A 21,914-nucleotide genomic window follows, 5' to 3' on the forward strand; every position below is an offset into this window, starting at 1 on the left:
AGTTTAAATGGCATGGGAGTTTATAGAAAGCAATAAGTGAGTACTGAGGGCTCCATCCTTACTCCTATTAAAAATGCCACAGGATTACTAATAGCAACTTTGAATCACATATATTGTCTATGAAAGAAGAGATAAGAAAAAAAGAAAATTTTAAAACTGTGTATACCATGATTTTCTTGCTTTGACATTTTGTTGTGAGACTTAATTAGCACAGCTGGAAAGTGACATCAGACACACACGTTATTCCTCCAATGTCACCACAGTCAGAGGGCAATTCTCCTGATATTTTGTCCATGTGTGCTGAGGGCTTGGCTCCATCCAGACTACTGATTCACATGATTTCAATGGGAACCAAGGACGCTGGAAGCAGCACAGTATTTGTGTAGAGGGTTTTGGTTGTGGGGAGGTTTGGGGTGTTTTTTTTTCAATCAGAAGAACTGCATGAAATAAAACTTTTAGGTTTTACTTTTGCTATGAACTTACAAATCCATTTTCAGCAACATATGTTGGCAATCCACTGGCAAGACACCAGTGATCCGCTGGAGGTGACCTTTAGAGACAGAATGAAATTAGATGATTTCTACAATGCAGACATGTTATTATTCCATCCCAGCAATATATCTAATTACTACACATTTGCAGGCTTCCAATGAATACTCACGGAATGACTTTGATTTCTTCTTTTCCATGTAAAATATAGTCAATGATCTTATAAAAGTTGACTTCCTAAACAACAAGAGGAAAACATGTAGGTGACCTGTACAACCTCAATGTCAAAATTAGGATTCATAAAAAGAAAAATTAATATCCTCACTCGTCCATCAGGTGTCTTGGGGCCTTTGTAAGGCTCTGCCTCCCCAAGCCGGATGGGCCACTCATCATAGAACTCCTGAGAAAATGATACACAGGGTTTAGCAAAAGGGAAAAAAAAATCAGTTCTGTGTTCATAGATAGCATGAAATCTGCGGATAGCAATTCTACTTTTCTTTCTCCATAGCTGTACTGTGGTGACATTTCAGACAATATTAAGAAAACATTTTAAAATATATTCCAGGCAAGAAATGTTTGCCAGTAAATTGCAGGCTAATCTGAAGCTTATCTCTGGATGGTTGTACAAATTGTTGTTTTAGAAAGCAGGTATTTACAAAGTGATAATCAGGCCTGCACTTCTCTCTTTTACCCTTTCTCACATAGAATTATTAATATGAAAAGTTATTTCAGAATTATCTTTTATGTTTATTATGGTCGTATCCTTTGCCATGCTTATATTCTGCATGCAATTTTTGTAACATGGTGCAATTTTATATAAATTATCCCAAAGGCTTAGAAAGCATGGTAACTTTGTATCTTGGAGAGACATGCACGAGAAAGATGCAGATCTACTGAATTAGAAGGATGGGGTTTATGACTCAAAGTTAGGAGCAGCACATTTCTAGCAAGTAGGCAAAATGATAGTTACCTTCTCTTTAGTCATGTCCAGCAGACCAACAGAGTATCTTTCACAATTCAAATACATACGAATAGTATACAGTGCTTTGTGAAACTGCCGTTCTATATCTGTTAGCTCTTCAAATATTTTGTTGGCAGACCACAAAAGCATCTATTTACAACAAAAGAGAGAGATGGTAAATGTTCACAACAGTAAAAGAACATAGACATATGAATCCTAGACATTCCAGAATAAAATTATAAGGTGCATTACTATTATAAAATTTAAAAAATTCAGTACATGCTGTCTTTACTTCAATAAGCTTGCAAGAATATAAAATAATGGTAATAATAATGGTTTCACACAAACCCAAAGTATTATTAACAAATTCTTCTATACCTGACTTCTTCGGGATTCAATATTGTAGAGATATGATGTATGATGACTTCTTAGGGCCAAAGCTATAAAATTGAGGTATTTTTTAAAGACCTAAAAATGCAAAGAGCAAAAATAAGACAAAAGTATCAAATCATGAGGTAGATTCACTCAAACTACTTGTTGAACTAACAACTGTGCTGTTGTGTGATGTCTGAGGTTATTACCTCTTCATCCTCTTTTGAGAACTCGGTGGCATTTAATTTGTTGAGTGCCATCACAACAGCAAGCACCTCTTTACCCTGCATAATGGGGGTTGCCAACATGCTGATTGTTGTATAACCAGTTTTTTTGTCCAGAAAGTCAGAAAAATGGTTGTTCTGAAAGAAAAGATAAAAAAAACAAACAAATGAAATGCATACAATTAGTTACCATGCCGAGAGCAAATGATAATTTCATTTGATAATTTATGTTTGCAATGCTACGAGTGTGGTTTCACAGTGCAATAGGTTTATGCTCGCAAAAAACCATTATTGTTATTTAACCTAATCTTGCAGTTATATGTAAAAGATTAACTTAGGCATTGGTTATGAATATAGATTTTGAAAACAAGTTCTGTGCAGGTTTTTATCAGAGTGTTGAGACATTTGAGGATTTAAAAATATGGGAAAATCTAGAATAAAGGAGAGAGCAATATGACTTTGTGGCTACCTGAGGGTCTAATACATATGGCTGGCATGTAAGAGAATTAACACATATGGCTATGTAATATCTATTATTATTTAATTATTTCTGCAGATAAAATTAATCATCCTGTCCTGTTACACCATGTTTAAAACTACCATCTCTCCTGAACGTATATGGCTAAAAATGCTTCTGGTAGAGAGGCGTCCCCAGCAGGTATGCATCTGAGCCATTTCTTACTCATTCCTGTCTGACAGACTTCTATTCCTGCTGCTCCCAGCCCAACATGCTCTTCTGGTCAATGGGAGGGTGTAGGACCAGGGCAATCAGGACACAGAGATGCTTTTGTTAGGTGTGTGATCCTGTGGTGTAGGGGAATAGACAGGGACCGGCGACCGGAAGATCATGGGATGTGACGGAAAGATAGACTCATCCCCATAGGAGTGGCAGAAACAGGAAGTGCAAGAGCTATATAAGCGTGTGACGCAGTTAAATAAACGGACATTTTGTATCCATCATATTGATGTCTGTGCATCACTGTCCCCAGGGTGGGTAGAGCCCTGTGTCCCGGAGATACGCGGCCCAAGATAAGTTCTCCCATAGAAGCATACAGCAACACTGTGGGTATGAGACCACGCAACTAACGAATGAGCCACATCTAACTACCCCACCAATTTCATCCTTGAAACCGAGTGCTGAGGAGGGTCTAGTAAAAGCTATTTTCTTCATTATTCTTTTATATAAAAAATAATGGGAAGCTAGTTCATATTTCATGGAAAGCTGTTTCATTTCCTTATATCAAAGAAATTCTTGGTGTTTTCTTTGAAATGCTTCAGTGTACTCTTTAATTTAAAAAAGGAATTTTAAATTTGTCAGGGAAATCTGTTTGTCAAAGGTAGTTGTGTTTTGTGATGTTCTTACAATAATACTTCTACATGAGCTGAGGGAGATTGAAATCTGTTAATAAGTACATGCTGAGAAGTGACATGGTTCTACTATACAGCTAAAATAGCCAGACTCCGTCTTCACTGAGCCTTTTCCATCCCCTCACATCTACCACTTCTAAGAAGTCAGTGCTCAGACTAACTCCAAGAGATGCGCACTCAAGTCCTGGTCTACAGTCAATGGCAGATTCTTCCTGAATGTCCTTTAACAGTTCCAGGATTCCCAGACCTTACCAATCCCCTGCTGTTAGCAAGTATTTTTGAACCCACTTAAAAAGTGACTGACTTGTTAGTGCATGTCCACCCACAGAGCTGATACATATTACTGCTATGAATTACTGCACTAGCTTAGGCAGCCAAGATCTGTGTGGTGGATCTCAAGGTCTCTTCCTTGCCGATGGGCTGGAGAATGTTGCATTATGCTGCATAACAGAAGTTCTGTTTTCGCAAATTATACAGAAAGCTACCTAAACAAACAAGCAAGCAAGTGAATAAACAAACAAACATTTTCTAGGTTGTAAAATCAAGCATGAAAAGGCTAGGAAATGCCAGAGCTAAAATTGTTTGCCTACTATTTGGATCTTTCCTCTTAATTTCTTTTTTTCCTTCTTCCCTCTTTAGCAGTTGTTTCTGGTATATGTTGAATTTATAACATATACAACCCTGAGAAGGTAGACTGGATTTTATTATGTGTTCAAAATGGATTTTTCTTCAGTTTTTCATAGTCTTTAGACATCCCATCTTTTACATTTGCATTTTAGATTTCCTTCTAGGACTGCATTTCCATGAAAGGAACTAAATGTGTGGAAGTAACTCTGAAATGTCTTTTCTATATATACTGACGGCGCGCTCTTACAGAGAATTGATTCTCTTAAGGACAGCCTGTGTCATCCCCATAAATCCCTCTGAGAAGAATAAAAGTAACCAATACATTTTCTCTGTAGTTCAATGTATCAGGCTGTATTTGGGTCCCTGGAAAGTGTAGCTGGTTCCGAATGTATCATCCAGGTGAAGAGGGGGTGTTTTCTCTATTTCTGGCCAACTTTCCCTGAGTTATTTTTTTCTGTTTCTGCAGAAAGGTATAGGGGTATTTCACTTAACAGACATCCAGGGAAAATGTCAGTCAATCTGTCTCTGATTCCCGAGGGTCCCTTCCAACATGTGATTCGGTGTGCAAGGAAATATTTTATTTTCTCTGAAATGTATTACCTACTGATGCAACCATTCTGGTTTTGGGTGTATTTTTGGGCTTCAGTCACAATTTCTGAATCTCTGACTGTTTTAGCCGTTCAAAAGAAAGTAAATCAGAGAATTTGACCCTGTTTTGTAGTCCCTCTGCCTCACCAAGAGCATCTAGCATAATGGTGAGGCCCCGCTTCCTGGTTTTAGAGAGATGTATGCTGCTATGAGGGAATAAATAAAAATTTCAGACAATCCTGGATTTCTGAACTCTTAAAAGGGACCTGTATACACCAAATGAGCTGAATCAGCAGGACACAGCTGCTGAGCCTTAGTTTGTTTAATAACTCCAGGCTGAAGGTACAAGCAGTTGTGTTCAGAAGTGTTCAGAAGAAGCACTTATGTCATAAAATTTTTGCAGAGGAGAGGAAATTTTTAAAGAATACAAGTTTGTCTAAATATACAAAAAGTTCAGTAAGCACAAGCCATCCTGAGTTGTGCCTAGATAGACCAATGCAGAAAGATATAAATAACACATTGGCAGCATCCCCACAGCATATACAAAGAGTCCTATTGCACATGATTTGCATATACAAGCAAAAATTTTTGCTTAGATTTAGGCTTTTCATCATTGAATATTTTGCACATAATTGCTAGGAGTTTTGAAGCCTTTATTTCCAATCAAGGTTTTAAAATATTTTCTCTTGAGAACATAAGCTCCCTTTGTTTTCAAAGAAAATCAATTTTTACAATGTATGGAAAATCATTTTCATAGACAAACAAGCCAGAAATGTGCTCTGCAGTACCAGAGCCAGAAGAGCAGCTTTGTGCTCCCATGAATATATGAATGTGGACACTTAGTTTATTTGAGCCTGGTCTTATGAATCCAACCATCTTCTAGAGCAATGTTGTGAACTTTCATCTCTCAGTTAAATCATAAAATATGCTTTTAAAAAAACTTAGGGAGAGGAGGTCTGTTGACAACTCCCTAACTGTAGTACATTTGCAAGCATTTTCTACTAGCTCCATTTAAAGCTAAGATACCAAGCCGTAGCACCAGCATACAGGAGTGGAAAATCAGGATGCCTCTTTGTGTTCATCTTTCTATTATAGATGACAGAAGGTAAAGGGAAAGGGGTTTGGCAAGCTACTATGGATCTAGCCTACACTTGAAATTAGTAGCTAATTAATTTCTAAAAATATTTTTTATTTTCCTCATGTGGCAGTTACAAATAAACTTGCTTACTGAGACTATACCACATCTGATTCTGAATTGTAGCTACAGAACTGCAAGTTCATGTCTGCTATAAGGTAAAATAAATATAAATGAAGAAAACTTACTTCCCTAGGAACCACAGGCATTTTGAGAAGACAGTTAATTTTAGAAAACTATATAAGCAGATAATACTTTATGATTATGAGATTTGGTTTAAAAAAAAAATAATCAGTGTTACTTTGTTGTTTCTAAAAAGTTCTTATTGATGGACTGCCCAGACATCTTGTGTCTCTCTTTTCATGGCTCTCCCTGCAGATCTCTTTTCCCTTCTTGGGAGCAACGTGTTCTTCTGTGTTTCCTTTTACCAGTTTTAAAGGCCTTATTTCTTTCATGATGAGTTCTCCTTCATTGGCTGGTTTTAGATAACCCACAATTCTTTAAGCAAACTATGAAAAAAAGTTCTGCAACAATTGCTAACCTTTCACAGGCTTTATTCTACACCAGGCTTAAAGGACAATGAAGGCCATCATTCTAATGTTCATTGAACCACCCTACTGTATTTAATAAAGGAAGTACAACTCCCAATTCATAATGTTATCTTAGGATTTGCTACACTGTGCTCCAGAACACTGAGCTAAGCCTTGAGCATTTCTGATTGGATTAACTACAAAATGCAACCTGAGGCAAGTGAGTTTGACACTCTTGGAAACTCCAGTTCAACGTCTGCAGTGTAAATTATTTATCGAGTGCAATTTTGATCAGAAAATGCAAAAACTATTCTAAGTAATGAGATAGTGTAGCCCTTAATTTGGTTTCCGTTGCACATACGAAGTATGTAATTTATACAAATGCAGGAAAGACAGAGAAATGAAGAAGTGTGAAAAGCAGCTCAAAATGAAAATATAAGGGAACAAGGATCCCTCGTGCCTGCTCAGCTAGTCAGGGTGAAGATTCATTGCTCTGGCTGATTTGAGGTAATAGGGACAGCAGCTCAACGTTGTTAGTACTGAGGCTTCTCGCATCCCCAGTATACTTGCTTATTCTCAATTGCTTTTAATTTGGCACACCATCAACATCTTCATTACACATGTGGTTTGAAATGTTAGGAAATAAGACCTTCCTGTAAACTTTTGCTTCCTTGACTGGGGGTCTTGCTGGGAAGCAGCATGATGTTTTGTTCATGTCCCAGGGATGACATTTACACCTTGGCTTTCATAACACCATGACAATTACTCCCATTCAAAAAACTCTTATTGTTCCTTCCTTCTTGTGTCAACTCCAAGTAACATGTCAGGATCTGCTGTGCAGCCTACCTCTCCATTTTGAGTTTGGCAAAGTGCATCAAATATCACAGCCGAGGAGAAGTGATCAGACTTAATCCTGCAGGTGAGGCGGTAGTGCCCAGAAAGCAGATGCCTATTTTCCTCCACCTCTTTCCTCTTATAAAGCACAGATGAAGAATGGCTTTCTGGGACCCTTTGCAGTTATGATGACTTTGCCTATGTTGGGTTGGAGGTTCTGGGTCAGATAGATGAGCTCAGACTGGTTAAAATACATCATCCTTTAGATGTGTGATGAGCAGGAGTGGGTCTGGAGCGCTACTGGAACAAGAACACAGGAACCTCTGACATCAGGAACTGGTGTCCCAGGCTCACCATTATCACACGTATATTTCCACCATCTTTACATGTTTCTGTTTTTCTTTCTGGTAACTTTGCAGTATTTCCTCCTCTTCTTGATACTTTGTTCTCCCACTGATTGTCTTGCATTGGCTCAGATTTCTCAAACAAAATTTTTACCACTGTGTGTCTGGTATTGGTGTGCTATATTGTTTCATCTCTTATTTCTGCTTATCCAAATTTCAACTCACAAATGTTCTTGTTTCATAATGATATAATTGAGTATGAGTGGAAAATAAGAAGTACCTACCATCAGCTACAAAAATGCCATCAGTCCAGTTCAAAACCAAAACCTATTAGCTAAATGAGTTAGCCATTCATTAGGCCACACTCAAAAAATCACATATTGTCAGGGATATAAAACAACTACATTTTGACATGTAACTTAATGGCATTGCAGAACAAATTGACTTTGGTATCTTCAAGATCACTAGGGTTTGAAACTGAATCAAGTAGAAATTAATATATATTAATCAGCATTTAATGTCACTGAAACGTCTCTGTTATATGCCATATTTAGTGGCTATTTTGGAACTTTTAGAAATTGAATCTGTATTATACTGTTTTAAGTTGTTGGGATATTTTTTCACATAAAATGGGAAAAGTAGGCTAAAAGGGAGCATTTCTATTTAATTATTAATGTTGACTTTTTCTACAATTTTAGGAACTTTCATCTTTTAACACAAGTTAATTCAAGGAAAGACTTAAAGGTCTGGGTTTTTCTTCTGGAAGGCATGATTAATAGAAATTTGTTCCTGTGTTAAAATATTTTCTTGTAATTTGACTGAATATTTATCTTTGTAACAGATTGGAGTATGTTTCTTTTTTTCCAGTTAATGTTTATTATATTGAGTGTGAGTTTATGACTATCTGTTTTTTATTATCAAGATGATAAGATAAAATGTAGGAGCAGACATTAACATTTACAATGCAAGTTCTTCCCAGGTGAAAGGCTGCCCCTCTGTTTTTTTCCCCAGTCTTATTTTATCTTGGGATTGTTTCTTTCAATTCTCATTACTTTCCAGACATTCAAGAAGGCAGTACTTCTGTAGTATTGTGTATCTTTGCTCTCATTTCTTCTCATCTTAACAACTCAGAGTTTGTTTCTCAATAACTGCCCTCTAAAAGTATTTTAACAATCTTCCTCTAGCCTTGGAAGGTTTTCTAAACATGCCCTGCCTTGTCAATACATTGGATATTTGGGTTTCTTCTCCAAGATCACATTGCTAGGGGACTAGCAGAACATGGGTTGAGTATTGAGACATCTTATTAGCAAGTGACTGTCCTGCTATCAGCTCCACCACAAAATGACTCCATTCTTTCCATCTTCAGGGCAACGAATTGTGCTTTCCCACTGCTTTATACTTTTGACATGGATGCACCTGATTCCAACAATGTCTTCTTGCCCTAGGAGGGAGTCTAAGACCAACGCCTGGTCCCAGGGCCACTGCTGTGTGTTACCAGAGCAACTGCTTACACACAGTTCAGTGTTCAGGTCTCCTCACTGCCACATGGCAGTTTGAACGACAGAGCTGCAAAACTATGCTTCCCTTCACTCTTTTCTCTCCCCTCTTCAAATAATCTTTATTTTACAGTTTGGTGTAGGTTTGAGAGGACAGATGGAGTGTCTCTTCTTCCTCATTCCAGGCTCAGACCGCCCGGAGTCTGGGGACCAGCACATTCCCACAAATCTGAAACTCCTGTCACTTCAGACAAGCCTGTAATTACAGTCTCTCCCACCCTTGCATTAAGGAGAAGTAGAGCTCCCAGCAAAAAGACTCATGCAAACTGAAGCTGTCTCAGTTTACAAAGGGATGACACAAGTGCTTGCATCTTGAAGATGTATTTAAGTTGTTTTGTATGATAGGTTTCCAGTGGTTAAATTAGTTGCCTCAACGATCACTGCTCTGGTTGCTTAATCTGAGTTAGAAGCACCAGAATCCCCCCACATTCTTGTTTCTTCACTTCACTGGGGGTTGTGGATTCCAGTGCAGGACCTTTAAAAATGAGGGTTTGTTATTTCAGCATGAGAATATTTGTCTCTTTATGGATCTAATTCAAAAGCCTTCACTTTTTTTGAAGCATTTTTTCACAATTTATGTAATTTAATACTCTACTATAACCAGGAATATTATTTCTTGAGTTTCCAATCCTTAGTTAAATCTTTGTCTTCAAATATCTCTGAATTAAAAGGAAAAATGCAATAATTTAAATGCATGATGGGTTAGAGCAAATATATATAGTCTTTGTTATTGATTATTAGTGGCTGAGAATGTGAGATTCTGATTACCCAGAAGTTCTTAGCTTTATTTGGAAATAAAGCCTTAGCAAAAGGTGTAGAGTAATTGTGCTCCTCTTCATCATGTTGTCTGTGTTATCAGTTCATATTTAAAGAATACTAATGGACATATCAATTTTTATGCAGTCTATTATTTTACTTTGGAATATTTGAGTCACATCCTCTGCCAGACCCTGGGAATAATGTGAGGCAAATTATGAGGGTAGTGGTCCTGCCTGGCCTGCTATTTCTCACTAGTGTTAAATCCTGGATTAAACACTCTTAGTTCTCACAGTCAACAGGTCCATAATCTTGGGCGGGGGGGAGACTGTTCTGGCTACTAAGTTAATTATGGAAGGTCTGTGTCTTTTCTTCTGCTTTTCTTTTCTGAAGCATTAGTCAGGATGAGGAGTTTCCTCACGTTTATTGGTACCTTTCCAGGCTGAAGGAGATAATCCCTAAAGAACTGGCTACCAGGCCCTAGAAGTGGAGTCTTGTGTTTTTTCAGTGATTTATTGCTGTTGTGATCTTTCCTTACATTCACCTTTTGTTATAAAGGGGTGGTGACTGAAGCATGAAAATGTCTCACTGTGAGTTTGTCAAAGTTGTCATGTACTTAAGACTTAAAAAACACTACGCTGTTTGGATATGGATTGTGTCAACTATTGAAAGTGGTTAGACATGACATCTTTAAAGTACTATAACCATCTAGAATTATTCATTGTGCATTTTGTATTCTGACAAGACAATAGGGGCCAAATTCCTCTCTGGCTTAATGCTGCTTGTCATTTTTTGCTCAGGATTTGGGTAGCAGGCAATGTAGTTTGACTGAAGTGCATACAAAGTGATCTGAAAAATAATCATTCTTTCAAAAACATGACAAAGGCTTCAGTGGCTGCCTATTTCTGCTGCCATGGACTAATTATATTCCTTACATGTTACTGACTAAAGCTGCAGTTCTGGGTTCCCTACAGAGGTAAAGATTCTGGTGACATTAGTGGGAGCTTTGCCTGTGTGAGGAGTGTGGATTTGGACACTTGACTTTTTTTACAAACAGAACAGAAATGGTGGTAATTTTGAGACCTTCAAGGTTGTTTTTAAATAACAAATTTTGGTCCCAGAGAAGTCTTTGGGAGTTTTGCAATTAACTTATAAAACGTCAATGTTTTGATGACATTTCGTTACCAAATGTGGATTAATGGCGCCATGGTTTAACTGCATTTTTAAGTGTGGGCCTAATGGCACCGACCTCAGTAATCCTAAGTGAGTAAATAGATGCCTAAGTAAAGATTACCTTAGAATGATTGAATAGTAACTGGACAGATATTCAGCTGACGTGAATTAATTTATGGGTGCAAAATGTATACCTAGCAGGATTAGATGGACAGAAAGGTTCTCTTATTTAAGCATATTCAAATTACATTTGTCACAAAATTTTGAACAACTCCTATTGCAAACGCAGAAATATTCGGGCAGCCCTGCTCTGGGCACCTCTCACATAATGGTATTAAGGGGCAGTGCAGTGTCTGATAGAAGGCACATCTTTCTTGATCCTCCTGATCTTTTCTCATGTAATCATCCTTATGAATTTAGAAGGATTATCCTCCAATCTCCCCATGTGGTGGTAAGAGGCAGTAAGTCAGATGCTTCTTGTCAGAACAGCAGCCATTGAAGAAAGCATCTTAGTGGTCAGTTAAAAATCAACTGATTTGTTTTCTCAAATCAGTCATTCTTCTGTTTGCTCACGTGATTCCTACTTACATCTGAGGTAGTTTATGATATATTGGAATATTCTTTTCACAAATACATATATATTTTCATTTGTTTCTGAGCTTTACAAGTAGTCCTTGATTTCTTTATGCCTGCCAACTTTTAACATGATAAAATACATTACTTTTTGTTTGCCTCCTGGAAAATAAGTGCAGTGTATAAAGATTTTTATTATTTACATTAAGGTGAGGACACTGAGGTGGTTTCCATCTCTAAAATGGCCTGGAATTTTAAATTGACTGCATAGGAAATACTGAGAAGCCAGGCTCCCATCTCATATAATTATCTTAGCACCATTTGATTATGCTGAGCTTTTCCACGTAAGACTAAAAAGATATGAAGATGTCACCATTTGATAACATAAAGCTTGCTATTTTTGAAGAAACCCACAACAATCAAAGCCCATTCATGTTTCCCCATGTATTTCAGAGCAGTTTCTAAAGCAGTTCTCATTCATGCATGTTTAATTTCTGTTAGGTCACTCATCATTTTAATTAATGTTTGTAATAACCCTTATCAGCACCATAACTAAAGAACGTGATTCTGTGCAAATTCAACAGCAACTTTGAAAATGTCAGAGCAGCTCTGACTCATTAATCTTCTTCTATAGATAGCTCCTAACAAAAGCCCTGGACTGGGCACACTCAAAATTTGGAACCACTTTAATTTCAAAGGCAGACTTGAAGTTGAACGTGTATGTTGACATCATCCTCATCTGGTTTCATTCACCTACTTATAAGGAAGCATCCTCATTACAAAAGCTGCAAATTAATTGTATTCAGGGGTGCGTGTATGGCAGCACAGAAAGATAAGGGAGAACACTTGCAAGCCCTTACTGGAAAACAGAATAGGAGCCTGCCTTGTTCAACAGAAGCAAAAGTACTTACTGGTCTGTATTAATCTAATATTCTCCTCCCTTATTCTAGTAAATTACATTAAAACTGTTGTGCAAGGATGCTGGAAATACCTCATTAGGCTACATGATGTTGTTGTTCTGGATTTTAAGCAAACTGTGCCACTGCTTTTCTCTTGCTTTTGGTCTGGATTTCTGTCTCTGGGATGTGTTTGAAGAATGCCTCTGTACAACAAGCTCTGTGCAGGAAGCCGAGCAAGCAAATGCACAGAAAACCATTCCCCAAGAACAGTCACTTACCTTTTTCACATCAGGTATATTAAAAAACTTCTTGGTATGAGCAACCCATCCTGCTATCCCGATGTCCAGAGGAAAAACAGTCTCATTGTCTGGATTCACCAAATTCTCCTCAAAGCTGGAAGTTGGAGTGACATTGAGAAGCCTGGTGGCTACCTCTGGAATACCATTTCGGGAACGGCAAATAAACATACTACACCGATCAGCTGTCAGCAGCTGTGCCAGCCTCTGCAGGGCCTTGTGCACTATCTTTTCCATAACGCCTCCTTCATCCTGAATTTCTGTTAGCAACTCAAAAAGTATGTTACACTCCTCCAGACGGGACATGTCTTTGAAGCTGACTCCTTCCTTCACTTCTCCAGGGCTGACTTTAAAGATACTTCCCAGCACTTCTGCCCTCATTTTTCGGTCAAAATACTCCTTGGCAAACTGGGGGTTGTTCTCCAAGTATTTTTCAACGGCATCTTTATCTACCTCACCCATTTTTGCTGGATTTTTCTTAGGATTTCTTTTAGAACTGCATCACCATCAAAGCAGGAGAGGTAGCAAGAAGTCCTAACTTGATACTAGTAAGAAAATGGTACTTTGTACATTCTGTATAGCTCACAGTCATAGTACATTCACCTTCCTCCGTGGCCTCCAAGCCTTCTGAAACTCTTGAGATGTGACAGAAGGCACTGGCTTAGTATCGTCTTAGTGTGAGATCTTGGAGAGTGCTAATTAAAGAGATGTCAGGACACTAAACCCATGAGCATTCTTAGCTCATAAATCCTAAGGGAATCTTAGCATTTTCAACTAACCAATTAATTCTTAGACCTCATAAAATTGTCTGATGTGTAGGTATGTATACCTGTATGTTATTGCCTTCATTCACAGTATATATAGTACTATACACACAGAAGTTTCCATTGAAACTTAATATGAAGAATCCCACTTAGATACTTAGCCCACATTATACACGTGCACAGATGTACTCACGTGTATTTGTGAGAGGTACTGAAGGGGAGAAAACCAGAATGTTGCACAGAAATTTTTTAAACTGCAAAATTTAGTTTTCCTTGAAACAGTCAGGATATGATTGAAACTGGATTACTAAAAGTAAATAATTATGAAGCTATATATGCATAAAATGGGTGAAATCCTAAAGACCTTACAAAGGTTCTGAGCTTGCCCACGTGACTTACCCAGGTGAAGATGGAGTAAAAGATCTAGAATTTGACTCAGCACAGCCAGATATGACTTACATAAAACTTTTTTTCAAAAATAGTCTAAAGGAAAGAGTAAAATCAGAAGATGGCTTGAATTCAAATTGAGTTCAGGAGACAGTAAAATTTTTACTTTATAAGCATAAATAACCTTACAGGGACCTGCAAGTAATATAGGTTCTTCTATGCCTTCTTCAGAAAAAAGTGGGAGATCTGTGCTCTCTGAAATAGCAGAAAAATGGTAATAACTGTCAGAGGGTGAGCAAAGAGGGAATCTTGAGTCTGGTTGTAGCTTTATAACATGTTTGAAGTTTCCTACCATTGGAAGATCAGCATTACTCACATGCATGGAGAAGGACTGATGAAAGCTGTGTTTAATTTTAGGAGCAAACACCCCAGGGCTATGTGAGTGAGAAGGCTGAGTTGAAGTTGAGTGCTAACTATGACAGCAAATGATCTGTGTTCATTGAAACAGATCTGAAATTCACCACAGTAGGAGGGCTGCAATACGATTCATCTTACTTCTATTTGTGGCATCCACATTGATCAGAGAGCGGAAAGATATTCTTGATATAAGGAAAATAGACCATATAACCTTTGGCAATTCTTAATTTGAAAAGAGTAACTGTCAAAATACAACTTTATCTGTCTGCCAGAGACCACAGTCTGTCAACATCCATTTCTGTCAACAGATCCAGAAGAATCAATGTGGGCAACTGTACTGGTCCTCTCATGCACAAAGAACAGGTCAGTGATCCGTCTGTGATGGCAGCTAACTCAGTACATTAGTTTTCCCTCTGACTGTGATATGAAATGCTGTGTAAGACACTAATTTTTGCCAGACTGCGGTTGCCATAAAGATTTAAAAATGCATATGAAAATCAGCATAGTATGGACAGATTCTGTGGTTCCCTTTCTCTGGCTGGGTTACTTACCCTGAGCAGCCTGGAGGGGCTGCATACGACCCTCACTGGTGGGTGTATGAGGTTGCAGCATCTTCTTTACAGGTGCGAACTGGTGATACTTTGTGGCAGGAGTGTGCAACTGCCGCACAGAAGGATGTTCTCACCATTGTATGCACGTGCAGTTCATTAGAAAACAGCAGAAGAAATGCACATGTATCTTAGTCTTCAAAAAAAATTTTTTATAATTTGATCAATATGTATAAAAGCAATAGAGACTTGAAAACAATTTTTCTATGTATTTACACAAAATTAAATTGTTTCTCTTCATCTGTCATCCTTCTGATTTGTAGCTCAATATTTTTCACGCCACTCTTTAAAAAAGAGGATGTTGAAGAACTCCAAAGAAGTTGTGCGAAGGAATGGTAACAATTTTTTGCATTACTTGTTCAGTCATATTTTCTTACTGACTTTGGAGCATTCTACATAGTAATTTCTTTGAAGCAGAAAGGGTCTACAGAGGGTCTGTCTCACGCCCAACTACAACATTCTAGAAAATTATCTTCTGTATAGGATTTACACATTCATCTTTGTCACACGTAAGTAACCAGCTTTACAAGCATCAGTTGTTCTTTATAACGTGATTACATTAATTCTAAGAAATGGAGCAACCTGTCACTCTCTGGAGGGAGAGTAAGTAAAGAGAGGCCACCTGACAGAGTTACAGTCGTTTCTTTGGGGGCAGGGCGTTTGGTGGGTTAATATTTTGTAAGCTAACAATTTTATTATTGTACGCACCCATTTTTTTCAATATGGAAGACCACCTAAAATGCTTAGCATGGTTCCACCAAATCTCCCTCATGCCCAGCTGTTTTTGCACATGATAATTTGCACTATTTGTACTTTGAGATAACAAATAAAGACCATATTTTAATTAGGCACTACTGTAAGGTGATAAATCTTTCGTTGTAACAAAATGTTTCAGATATAGGTGGGTTGTCCTATAAGCGTTCTTAAATCATCAAACAATTATTTTCTTTTCCTTAATTTAGATTCATTCTTACAATTCTACTCTTGCTCTGTGAAGTGTTTGTGAAATGACATGGAAAGAAGTATCAGAAACCAATAGAAGTTCTTGATGAAGTTTATGTTTGGAAGACAGTTAAGTTGGCTTTTTTTCAATAACTGCTATATTAGTCATTTTTTCTTTCATTGTGAATTCTGTGCACCTATTGATTAACCATGAATAATTAAGGCAAACTAAGAAGTTTGATAGAAACTAAGGTGTAGTTTGGTACATAAATATACCTTACAATTATGGAAGTCCTCATTTTAGAGTTAGCAAAATACAGTGTATTTGTATTGATGCTTTTTTGTTTTTCTCATATTAGTATTTTAACAAATTCCATAAATTAGGCCATTTAAATGTTTTGAAGCACTAGCACTGTAATGAATTTTAAAGTTTCTGTGCTAGAATAAGACATCTATTTTTTGTTCTATCTCCTTTACGGTCCATATTTTCCACACTATTGAACATTTTATCTTTAGTAATGCTAATTCACATTTGTATTTAAGTTTATTATAAGAACCTAGACCAAAAATTATTTCACATGTCTGACAATTTCAAATATGATTTTGTTATCATCTTTCCTAGCAATTTTTTAAGAAGATCACCTGTTAAGAAAACACATTTTAATGTAGGATCCATTATGTGTGTGGAGGTTTAACTTTGGAAACTAACCTCATACAGTCATTTCCACTGCAATTCTAAAGGCAAAAATGACATGCATTTGGCTTTCATTCTTTTCTATGCTGAGGTGGTTTGATTTACAAACATGATGAGCTGGGTGCTATATTTTTCAAATTGTTTTCACTTCAGAGAATGTCAGAAATGTGTGCTTTGTGATTTTAATACATATCATATAATTTGCCTTTGACGTTCACAGTTACTACAGAAATCAAACTATTTATGGAGTAGTTCTTAGTAGTAGACCATTCCTGAGCCCTTGTGATACATGGAAACTCCTAAGAAGGATAATTGACAGATGTGGTTATTTAAATAGACTCAAGCAGCACGTAAATGTCAAAGGTATTTATAAGCTTTCTCAGTTCAGCTCGGTGTTTGTATCTGAGCGCCTATGTCCACCTTCATAGCAGTTAATGTGGTTCATTCAGTTAAGATTTTTCTGAAGAAACACAAATCAAATGTGTTTATTTCAGTTGCATGTCTTTTCATGTGGATAATTTTGTAGCCACTCTCTGGACATTGGAGATTCATATGTATAATCCAAGAAATTAATATTCAGAAATACTACTGATTTTTTCTAAATGATTAGGTTGTGAGAATGGATTCTATATGTATTTATAACCGGTACTGTGTGTCCCTAACACAACCAGTTTTTGGCGCTGAAATGTTTTGGTGTCACTGACCTGGTACGTTTTGGAGATCTTTATAAACAACCTCAGCTTTTATGTTTCTTCTAAAATAACTTTCTGTCCTTTTTCTTACAAAAGTAATCTCAAAAATGCAAAACCCGAAGAGAGTAAGTTAGCTGCTTTTTCCATATGGCTGCAAATTTTCATGGTCCCTTAAAACTATGAATGATTAGCTCTGTGGGTTCATGAAATAAGTAGTCAGCAGAGATTTTAGATTCTAGGGGAGAGTTCCTGAAGTAAATGGCCAGTCTAGCACCTAGGGGTTAGCCTGGGTTACCAGATGCACTGTAGCTTTGACCATGAGCATGGGTTTCTTGTTAGCTTGGCATGAATTTTGGCACATGGACTGAGCAAAGGACAGCAGCCTTTTAATCTCATCCACTCTCACATTTACTCCCTGGTGATCTTAGTTTACCTGACCATTTTTTATTATTGAGAATATTACTCAGCACCACTGAGAAGGGTCTGACTCTGTCTTCTTCATACCCTCCCACCAGATATTTTTATACACTTGATAAGATCCCCCCAAGCCCTCTTTTCAGGCTGAACGGTCCCAGCTCTCTCAGCCTCTGCTTTTGTCAAACTCTCTTATTGCTCTTTGCTGGACTCGCTCCAGTATGTCCGTGTCTTTCATCATTCATAGTTTAAAGCTCTCCTTACCAGGTTGGCCAGCCTGTTGGCAAACCTCACATCTTCATTTCAAGTTGTTTCCATTTTGGTAATACACCTAAAAAAATATTTCAGTTCGCAGTTACTATCGTCACAAAGGTTTGCTAAAGAGAATGAAGGTACCATTTTAAACTAAGTTTGTTTAAATCCCATTTATAAAGAGTAAATGTAAATTTACTCGTTAAGCAGAATGTCACGTCATTAAACTACAAAAACAGGTAGCACGCAGGCTGGCATGGTGCAAAGGCCAATCTTTTCAATTCCCTTCTGTCCTTGACCTCTGTACTCAGAGTGCCACCAAGGGGAACTGTTGTGATGGCGACAGTGTACATAGTTGTCCCTTACAAAGTACACGGAGCTCCTTGGCTCAGCTCATGCCATTTGCTGTCGCTTGTTAATATTAGTCTGGTTCCACAGGGCAGTGGCTACGCTTGGATCCACTGCTCTATGCACACAGCTATCATTCATTCCCCTCCAAAATCTGCCGCTAAGAGTTTAATGGATGCCCCTGTTTGTGAATGGCACTCTGTTTATTTATAAAATAAACATAAGAAGACAGCAAAAAGTCTTTCAATCTATATGCAGTCTGGCTGGAAATGGATGCTCCATTTCCTATTGCCAGTTCTTTCAGCTAGCTTTCTCCTAAGAGCTAGGCTTATTCTTGTGACCACAAATAAAATTCTAGTTCTTTTAATATTTAAAGCTTTGATGTTGCGGACTTAAAAATGTTTGAAATAGTAATTTGACTTTTGTTTCTTCCTGTTTATTTTAAAGTCATAAATGAAACTAAAATAACTAAAATAACAATGAAAGCTTTTTTGTGCCATTTCCTTTGAAAATCTGACCTTTTCTGTGTATTTTCTGTTGCTATTCCTAATGGAAAATATTGCAGATTTTTACAGGCTATTAATGTAAAAAGTGTTTCCATCACTGCCAGAAGTTAGCCCCTTTTTTATGACCTCTTGAAAATTCAAAGGTAGAAGGCTTTTTTCCGCTTCAATTAAATATGGTTTCAAGAAATACATACTGACTTTTAAAAAGCTTTCTATAATATTAAAGATATGATGCCAGCTTCAAACATTGGAATGGGAAGTCATATACAAAATTTATCAAGGTTGGTGTTGAACCTAGCACAAGTTTTGTAAATGTATGCTTTACATGGATGGTTATTTGCACGATTATGTGCTATCAATATTTTGATAATTCTTTTAAATTTAATTGTCTGAGCTTTCCCGGAACCCAGCAATCATTTGATGCCACTGACTTGATCTGTGCACATTGCTCTCATAGTCAGTTGAAATCCTGGCCCAAATTCTGTTCCTTTCTGTTTGTATGAGAAGTACAAATCTGCAAAGAGTATATCAAGGTTCCAAAGACCTCGTTGAGGATCAGTCACTGGCATAATTTCTCAACCAAAACCATAGACAAAGTCAATCCAAATGATGATTAACTGAGGCAAAGTTTACACTGTTTATGAGTTTACCTAGTTGTGCTGGCATAGCTACATCTATTAGGACTGAGAAAAAATTCACCCTCGAATTGCCATAACAATGCTAGTCTGCTAGCAACCTTCCATCCCTCCTCCAATACACTCCCCATCTAGATGTAACTGATGCACCAGAGGAGGCTTTTTGCCTAAAAAGCGTGTCTCATTGAACCAAAGAAGTGCTTTAGCTGTATCTGTGAAAGGACTTAATGTAAACTTTGTCTCAGGTAGGCAGAGCTGGAAGTATAGCTAAACCAGAAGAGGCACAGAGCCAAACTTTTACTATGTAACCTTCAAGTTGTACTGACTTGACCAGGTCCCCTTCTGCAGTTGTTGAAATCTGACTGGGGAAGTACTGGTGTGACTTCACTGTAGATGTGCTCCTACAAATCCACAATGATAACAGTTCAAAGGAAGAGTTTTCCCAGTCATTGCCCAGAGTTTGTAAGATCTCAGGCTTGAGGCACTGAATGAATTAGAAGTTATAATTACTAAGTCTCTGCCAGGCACCTCCACCAGATATAAGTTGCCAAACATTACAGAGATCAGTGGAGGCACACAAATAAATAAACGTTGTGCCATGGCTAATACAAAATTACACATTTCTGATTTATTTTTGTTGATGACCTGAGATTAATTTAAGATACTGTAGTGGTTCTTGCACATATTTAGAACTGATCTTATTAAAAATTATTAACAGAATTGAATTTTTATTTCAGTGAAACCTGGATTGGAGACCAATCTGTAAAACTGCAGAGGGCAACATGCAGTGAGTATAACGGGACTGCTGACCTAGAGTTTCAGAGGTGGTCAAATCTCACCAGGTTTTGATTCATTTGGATGAGTGACGGCAGACTCCTTTGAAAACCTCTGCCATAGAATTTTCATGGATAATCATGTTATTGACAAAATTTTATAGGAATACATTTGATCCTGAAAGAACCTCTCTGGGAATATAAAGCTGTATACAGATTTTTGAAGAGTACAAACTTAGGAGAAATAATAATATTTCACAAATCGGCAGTGAATAAAAAAATATTTTTTTCTTTTGTGTTAAAGAAAGTAATAGATTTAAAGGTTATAAATTAAGCTATAATTCCTCTTCTTACTATCAGTCATGTGAGACACTGATCAAAGAAAATGCATGTTGATTTTGGTCTTCTAAGTATGATGAATTCACACATCAAGACTAGTGAGCGTTTTGTAAAACTTTTGTAAAAATGCATATATATAACTGGCAACACCATTGCCAGGGGCTGGAACAAGGTTCTAAAAGCCACCAGAGGATATGGATTGCTGTTTCTCTTCAGTCTCTGTGGGAATTAGCAAACTTGAAAATGTCAGTTTAAAAATGGGAATGTTGGCTTATTGAAAGACTACTATTGAAAGTTCCAGGACAATTAATATGCATCGACCTTTCTGGTTACCTGTGTTAAATATGTTCTTTACTCCAAGTAGATGCTTAATATTAAACATAACGTAATTTTTAGTGTCTGATGTTATCCAGGGAATCAAAGCCTTCAGAACAGACTTCGAACAGCCCTGAGCATTTGATGTTTGAGAAAGTGAACAAAAATATACTCTTTATGCAAAAAGGCTCTAATACAAAGCAGAAAAGAAAGAAAAACAGAAAAATAAAACAGACTGTGCCACTGTTTGCATTACCTATGAAAAAGATTGTAAAGGGCAGCAACAGTAAAGAGTTTAATATTTTTATGAGTATATGAAAGGAATAGAAGGCTGAAGTAAATTTCTGGGAAAGGCCATGCTGAATAAATGGTTTTAATTCTGTACCTCATACATACTATTGAAGTATTTTTTTATACTACATCAGTAGCTCCATATTTAAATTATATTTTTGCTTAATTCTGAAAATAATGAACACTGACCTTTCAACTCACCTTTCTTTCAAAATTGGGAGGTGAAAAAATTAGGTGAACTAGTTCTCTTGGTAACAATCATTCCTATCCTGCTTTGGTTACATGTCTAGAAAATAATTAACAGGTTTTCTCTAATGCTTCCTGAAAATGTTGAAACTATAGGACAAATATTGACTGAGAGGCAGCAAAACTTGCCTGGAAAGGAGAAAACAATAATGGTTTATATAACTGAAAACAGTTTGCCAAAACCAGAATAGAAATTCTGGATGCTCTGATTTAAAATTGATGTCAAAAGGCCAAGACATGGTGCATAAATGCACTGGGGTATTTGCAGGCCATGCGTGTCCTGCCACCTTTGCAGTACCACCCAAAAGAGCTCTTTTGCCTTCCTGAAGATTTGCAGAGCCCCAGTTCCTGTCCCTGGGAGCCGATCACGAGATGGTTTAGTACCTGAGCCAGCCTTTGGGAAGCAAGAAGGAACCAGTCATGAGGACCTGAAGAGGTTCTGGCATGACCAGGCTTTCAGAAACATTAGCAGAAACTTGCAAGTATGATGTTTGCCACTGTTTATCAGAAGAAGAGAGGAAAGGAATTTGTGGAGTAGGTGGAGGAAACAAGTCTGCACCTTGTAA

General features: G+C 37.4%; 1 protein-coding gene and 1 long non-coding RNA gene across 2 annotated transcripts in view; one reads left to right on the top strand and one right to left on the bottom strand.

Annotated features, from left to right (window-relative positions):
- PDE6C (phosphodiesterase 6C) overlaps positions 1-13,187 on the bottom strand; it is a 33,059-nt gene extending 19,872 nt beyond the window's left edge. Inside the window, exons 1-7 of the mRNA XM_075108149.1 lie at positions 12,708-13,187; positions 2,032-2,184; positions 1,829-1,918; positions 1,460-1,600; positions 815-889; positions 662-726; positions 484-550 (exon numbers count right to left, since the gene is read on the bottom strand). Of these exons, the coding sequence (XP_074964250.1) occupies positions 484-550; positions 662-726; positions 815-889; positions 1,460-1,600; positions 1,829-1,918; positions 2,032-2,184; positions 12,708-13,187 (1,071 nt within the window). The remainder of the gene's footprint in view (positions 1-483; positions 551-661; positions 727-814; positions 890-1,459; positions 1,601-1,828; positions 1,919-2,031; positions 2,185-12,707) is intronic.
- A 1,935-nt stretch (positions 13,188-15,122) lies between these two features.
- On the top strand, positions 15,123-21,128 carry LOC142063790 (uncharacterized). Its single transcript, XR_012662875.1, has 3 exons — positions 15,123-15,410; positions 15,864-17,244; positions 20,122-21,128. It is a non-coding gene; the product is annotated as an uncharacterized LOC142063790 (long non-coding RNA).
- Positions 21,129-21,914: the final 786 nt, after the last annotated feature.

The sequence above is a fragment of the Phalacrocorax aristotelis genome, chromosome 12, assembly GCF_949628215.1.
Source record: "Phalacrocorax aristotelis chromosome 12, bGulAri2.1, whole genome shotgun sequence".
NCBI classification, from domain to species: Eukaryota; Metazoa; Chordata; class Aves; order Suliformes; family Phalacrocoracidae; genus Phalacrocorax; species Phalacrocorax aristotelis.